Source organism: Buceros rhinoceros, unplaced genomic scaffold (genome assembly GCF_000710305.1).
Source record: "Buceros rhinoceros silvestris isolate BGI_N320 unplaced genomic scaffold, ASM71030v1 scaffold13219, whole genome shotgun sequence".
Classification (NCBI taxonomy): domain Eukaryota; kingdom Metazoa; phylum Chordata; class Aves; order Bucerotiformes; family Bucerotidae; genus Buceros; species Buceros rhinoceros.
In genome coordinates, this window is record NW_010432188.1 from 49,937 (window position 1) to 56,404 (window position 6,468).

The 6,468-nt window shown below is 39.8% G+C and overlaps 1 protein-coding gene across 1 annotated transcript in view; it reads left to right on the plus strand.

The window, feature by feature from the left end:
* Positions 1 to 6,468, plus strand: part of LOC104500091 (maltase-glucoamylase, intestinal-like) — a gene marked incomplete at its 3' end in the record, with an annotated part of 44,572 nt that overhangs the window by 12,986 nt on the left and 25,118 nt on the right. The window contains 8 exon segments of the mRNA XM_010143687.1: positions 156 to 275; positions 1,454 to 1,567; positions 2,934 to 3,018; positions 3,625 to 3,742; positions 4,118 to 4,289; positions 4,936 to 5,052; positions 5,414 to 5,568; positions 6,132 to 6,216. Of these exon segments, the coding sequence (XP_010141989.1) occupies positions 156 to 275; positions 1,454 to 1,567; positions 2,934 to 3,018; positions 3,625 to 3,742; positions 4,118 to 4,289; positions 4,936 to 5,052; positions 5,414 to 5,568; positions 6,132 to 6,216 (966 nt within the window).

The following is a 6,468-nucleotide window of genomic DNA, read 5'->3' on the forward strand; positions in this document are numbered from 1 at the left end:
TCCCTTGTAAATGCTATGATTTTAGCTAATTATTACTATATTTCTCGTATTCTATGTAATTATGATATTTGTTGCCTAACATTCTAGTACTCTATAAGAGATGGAGTGTATCCTGTTTTCTTCTCATTTGCTGTGTTCTGATTTTTTTTTTTCAGGATCCTGCTATTAGCACACAAAACCTAGTTGATGGTAGTCCATATGGCAGCTATGTCAGGGGAGAGAGCAAAAAAGTCTGGGTTAGTGAATCAGATGGAGAAACAGCATTACTTGGGGAGGTAATGACCATTTTATTAATTTGAACTTGGTCTGTTGTTGCTATTATGGTTTTATTTAGGTCAGGGGGCTCCTCTTAAACTCTCGTTCAGTAAAATTACCCATCAGTGAGAACTAAGGTCTCACTTAGGATATGATAATTCTCAACCTTTCTTTATTTTTTTTTCTTCTCAGTTTTTTATGTTAATTAAAAAGATAGTTTGAAGGCTCAAGGGACAATTCATCAACCAGCTCCTATTTATTTTCAGTGGTGACTGAAATGCCAGCTCCCATATTATCCTTTTAATTTATAATTTTATCTTCTATCAATTTTTTTTTTCCATTGTGTATTGTTCCTTGTATGACTTAAAAGCAACTGAAAACTACAAAGTTGAGAAACTCATATTCTTTCTGCCTTCTTTCTGCACACAAGGTACAGTCACTCTGGCAGCTTGGTGTTCAGAGGTCTTCCTTCGAGCGCTCTACTAGCACTACGCTCGTTAGCCAACTGGGGGGTGCTGGTGGACAACAGCTTGAGCGTGGGTCAGCAGTTTGCCACCACAGCAGTGAAGGCAAATCGGATGCTGGGCTCCATCCACAGGGGCGTGACTAGCAGAGATAGAGATAGGATCGTCCCCACCCTACCCAGCGCTTGTCAGGCTGCATCTAGGGCGCTGTGTCTGGTCCTGGTCCCCATAATTGAACAAAGATTCAGAAAGATTGCAGAGGATCCAAAGGAGGGCCACAGAGAAGAGTAAAGGGCTGGAGAACCTGCTCGGTTAGGAAAGGCTGAAGGACTTGGGTCTTTTCTCAGTAGAGAAGGCCCAAGGGGGGACTTCATCACAATATTCCAGTACTTAAAGGGAGGGCAGCTACAAAGAGGACAGAGGCTCTCTCTTCACAAGGAGCCACATGGAGAATACAAGGGGCAATGGGCAAGTTGCACCAGGAATTTTTTGTGATGAGGACGAGCAATCAGTGGAACAACCTCCCCAGGGACATGGTTGAGTGTCCATCACTGGAGTCTTTCAGAATGCGATTGGATGGGGTGCTAAATGATCTCATCTGGGTTGCCTTTCTCGTGAAAGGTGGGACCAGATTATCTTTCAAGGTGCCTTCCAACATGGGCTGTTTTATGATTCTATGAACTCTTTTTAATACTCTTAGAAGTGTATTAAATATTTCCCTTTTAATATTGCAGGTGTGGCCAGGGGAAACTGTGTTCCCAGACTTCACCAACCCAGACTGCGAAAGCTGGTGGGTGGAAGAATGTAAACTGTTTCATAACATAGTGCCCTATGATGGGATCTGGATTGTAAGTAACTCAGAACTTTAATTTTTATTTTTAATTTATTTAGTTTTAAAAATAGGCAAGGATAGATGCTTTCCAAATTAATTTTGTGTTGAATTTGGAAGAGATGTTTACTCCTACAAAACTGAAATTAGTGCAGGATGCGTATATCTTTGGTGGTGAATTTGCAATTCAAATTTGAATTTTAAGTTCTAATTTGAATCATTAATAAGGCCATTTAAATGATCAGCATGCTGTTTTCTGGACACTGAGTGACACTAAAAATGCTTCAGTTGATGAACCGTTGTGAAGGGCAAATGCTGCCACGCTCCTGTACTCAGAATGGCAATATTTGGAGACCTGCTCAGAGAAGGCTTGCTGAATAGGTCCTGAATGCAGGATATAATACGTATAATCCATGTGTCTATGCTCCAAGTAGCTCAGGGAATTTCTGGTGAGTGAATCTGCCACTGATTTTCCAGGTAAGGATTTGGGAAAATCAGGCTCCCTAGACAGGTTCTTCCATAGAAGACCTACAATACAGTCTGGCACAGTGGATTTTAGGTACAGTTCATGGAGATCAGATGAGATTAAGAACCAGATTAGTTTTTTTAAAGGAATATCCTGTACTAAAGCTTCTAAAAGTGGGTGCCTGCAGGAAATCTCAAACTTCTCAATCCCTGTCTCAGTGCCTTCTTCCTTTTTATTCTTTTCTTGTTGGTCCCACTTCCTTTTACTTAAAAATAAATATTGTGAAAAAACAAGAAACTACTAAATATTTTCTCATACATTTTAAAATGCTGTTACAAACTTAAATTAATCTGTATGGCAAAATACAGTCTGCAGAGTTGTTTCTCTCACTCCTCTCTCTGGCTGCTGTTACACAGGGTTTTTCTCTTCTTAAATATATTATTGCAAAGTGCTACCACCATTGCTGATGGTCTTGGCCCTGGCCAGCAGCGGGTCTGTCTTTGGCAACTGGCATTAGCTCCATCTGACATAGGGGAAGCTTCTGGCAGATACTCCTAGAAGCCACCCCTGTATCCTCCCGCTTCCAAAACCTTGCCATGCAAACCCAATATTCATGGAAGGAGACGGCAAAGTTGGAAAGTATGGCTTGGAAAATATTATAAAGGAGATGTTTGAGAATATTCTGTCACCTTGTCTATTTTGGTAGAAAGTAGCAACGTGCATTTGCTGGTGGTTCTGCATTTCCCTCCAGACACATTCCACACCAAAGGCTCAGTATCTGCATTATATCATTCTTGCCTAATTATATGGTACTAGTTCTACGTAATTATTCCTTAAAAGATAAGATAATAGAACATAAGACTATCTTAGGAAATGCTGTTTGAGGAAATGTATTGCATTCTGCATCTTGCCTTTTCAGGATATGAATGAAGTATCCAACTTCATTAAAGGCTCAAAAAAGGGTTGTGCACAGAATGACTTAAACTATCCTCCTTTCACTCCCAGTAAGTCTGTCTGCATTGATTAGAAAGTAAAATATCAAAAAGTTTACGAATTACTGTGCAATTGGCTACAAGGATGTAAAGGGATTTCAGTGGAGCTCTTACGGGTAGGGTTTGAATGTTACCATCGACAGAAAATCATGGTATGGTTTGGCCCTCATTGAAGGTGTGGTTTATATACCCGGCTTTTTTCCCTTTTCAAATTATTACTGAATGTTGCTGTGACTTTTATAACATCTGATAACACTTGCTATCAGTTTTCGAGATGTATGTAGAACTAAAACGAAGTTCATAGTTTGTATTTAGTAGTAGGTTTAAGTAACCATTGCCAAGGTGTTGTCAGATACTGATTCAAAAATTTAGAGCGTAGTTCTCAGTTATTCCTTGAGTGGGTGCAAAGCTCAAGAGTAGAAAAGGTCACAGAGCAAAGGTGAATCAAACCACTAGCCAAGAGTAGCAATTTGATTTTGTAGTAGTAATACTGGACTTAGCACAAGCAGTAAAGAGAAAAAAGAGCTTGAAGGTCATGAACGTGCATTAAAGAAAAGATTGGAAATATTAATAATAAAACTGTGCTTTAAAAATGATATTTGTATTCCTTTATTGAAGGTATTATTGAAAAGCTCATGTTTTCCAAGACCCTTTGTATGGATGCAGTGCAGAAGTGGGGGAAACATTATGATGTCCACAGTCTTTACGGATATTCCATGGCCATATCAACACGGAAGTAAGGAAGGCATCTTAAAATCTTTACTGAAAGGTTTCAGACCTGTACCTGGCCTGCATTTTCCAAAACAGCAAGAGATAACCCAATTCCTGGAAAATACTATATTATATTTAAGCCAACGCGGCTAAGGCAAAATCTGCTAACTAAAGTTGGTAGTAAAAAGCCACACATTGGTTGTCGAAGCTGTATAGAAAGATTATTTCAAATTAGTGTCTTGAAGTTTGCTAAAATGCACCTGGTTAACTGTATAGGACTCCACATCCCTGGGATGAATAATTATCTTAAATCAGTCAGTGTACATCTGCCTTATATGACACTATTGATGCCTGAGTCGTTGTCTTCCTTTGCATAATTCCAGTCTCGTTTCCTTTTAAGAGCCATTGAAGCTCTGTTTCCTGGAAAACGAAGCTTCCTTATTTCGAGGTCTACTTTTGTTGGCTCAGGAAAGCACACAGGCCACTGGCTGGGAGATAATGCAGCAACATGGGATCACTTAAAATGGGCAATTCCTGGAATGTTGGAATTCAACCTCTTTGGATTTCCTTATGTATGACATTGGTTTGTGACATGCTTTCAAAACCTATGGATAAGCAATAACTCTACCTCTGTGGTAACAGATTATTTAATCGAACACCCTCTAGATAACCATCTTACGTTTCCAGCTCCAAAATAATCCTCTTTAGGAATCTCATTTTTTCCCATTATTGATTTTGGTTTAGGCCACTTATTTTGATTACTGTGGCTCTGTGTGTATGGTGAGATAAATGCGGGTAACAAACATATTATCTTATATATCCAAACCTACCTGTACCTTATTTTTAAAAACCAGCGACTGATGTGAAAACTTCATTATTTTTCTTACCATTTCAAATTAAATACAGACATCCCTTGATAAGGGATGTAGCCTAATTCCTTTCCACGATTTAAATTTGTATGACTTTTGAGCTTTTCGCCTAATGTATGCTTATTAACATCAGACAGGATGATAAAGGTTTGGGAGAAATAGAGCTATGGGTAGTGCTGGCTGCTCATCAGTTTAATGCTGAATTGGAAAGAAAAGTACAGCTGTGGTGAATGGCTTGGTCGCTGTCTAGCAATTAGGGTTGAATTAATGCATCTCTGAAAATGAGTTTTGAGTAGCGATTAGAGGTGCAGCATTCTGTACAGTCAACACATCCTCTTTGTATTTAAAGATTGGAGCAGATATTTGTGGTTTCGTTGACAACACCACAGAAGAACTTTGCAGACGATGGATGCAAGTAGGAGCATTTTACCCATTTTGCAGGAATCACAATGCAGAAGGATACATAGTAAGTTGTGCTTTCTCTAATGAAATCCTTTGAGCTATGCTATCACATTTCCTTTAATAGCATCACTAGTACTGGTTACTACCACTGACAATTGTGTAGCTGACCAGTTTGAAGTCGGCAGAACCTTAAGCTCTTTTTGTGAAATCTTAGACCTGAAGAGGTTCGGCTTCGTAACAGTTAATTGAGACCACACTTGGTTGTCAACAGTTCCATAACCACTGGTTGTGCCAGCCACCAAGGGCAAGCTCTCACCGTTGTGTGACCCATCAGACCAACTCTTGAAGCCCTTTAGCATATACTTGACTGCGTGTTGGGATGAAACCTGATCTAATAAATACTAAGCTGATTTTTTTTTCCCCAGTCTCAGGATCCGGCTGTGTTTGGCCCTGATTCAGTCTTGGTGAACACCTCCAAGTATTACTTGAACATTCGCTACACTTTGCTGCCCTACCTTTATACCCTCTTTTATAAAGCTCATACTCGAGGCGACACAGTTGTACGGCCAGTGCTGCACGAGTAAGTTTACCCATTTGTGACCAAAATGTGATCATTTTATGAGAAATAAATCGGACACAGGCAATGTTGTTCGGGACATTCGGAACACTGATGTAGCCTGAAAATGCACATCAAAATATATAGAGACGACAATTTCTCAATTCATGAAATACCATTTTGGATTAATCAGAAGAGAAATCAGAAATCATCTGTAATTTCTGCATGTATGATATGTTATTGCCAGTCACTCTCATGAATTGCTGTGAGATGTTATTGTCAACTAAACATATTATTCTCCACCATCATACATATATGTTAGAATATATGTTTGCTTGCCTGGAAACTCTCAAATAAGCCACGTCCAGAACGCATGCACATCTACACTTCCACATGTGTAGAGAATCCTAACTAAATCAGGAAGACCTTACTTCTCATCTTCAGATTGAAAAAAACAAGGCAATTTTAGTATGACACTCTTCAGTCAACATTCTAGGCAATTAACGTTCTGAAATACTGGGATGGCTGACGATGGCGTAGTTCATTTTAAAAAAAAGTTAACTGCTATTTCCTTCCCACGTGCCCAGGTTCTACTCTGATGAAGTGACTTGGAGTGTCGATAGGCAGTTCCTGTGGGGTCCTGGGCTGCTTATTTCCCCTGTGCTTGACCCGGTAGGTTTTGGTTCCTTTTTATCCATCTCACAACCACTTCACTGGCACAGGGGGACGTTGAGTCACCAGTTCCAGCTCTCTTCTCTGGCAGGGGACTGCAGCATAAAATCCCCGAGTTAAACGATACCTGTCACTCCTTTATTGCTCTGATGAGAAACCCCCTTTCAGTTCTGAGCCTTTGCTCTTCAGTCTTGTGTCAATTCTGTTATTCAACTTAAAGGTCACAGCTCCTCTGCTATACATTATTTCCTG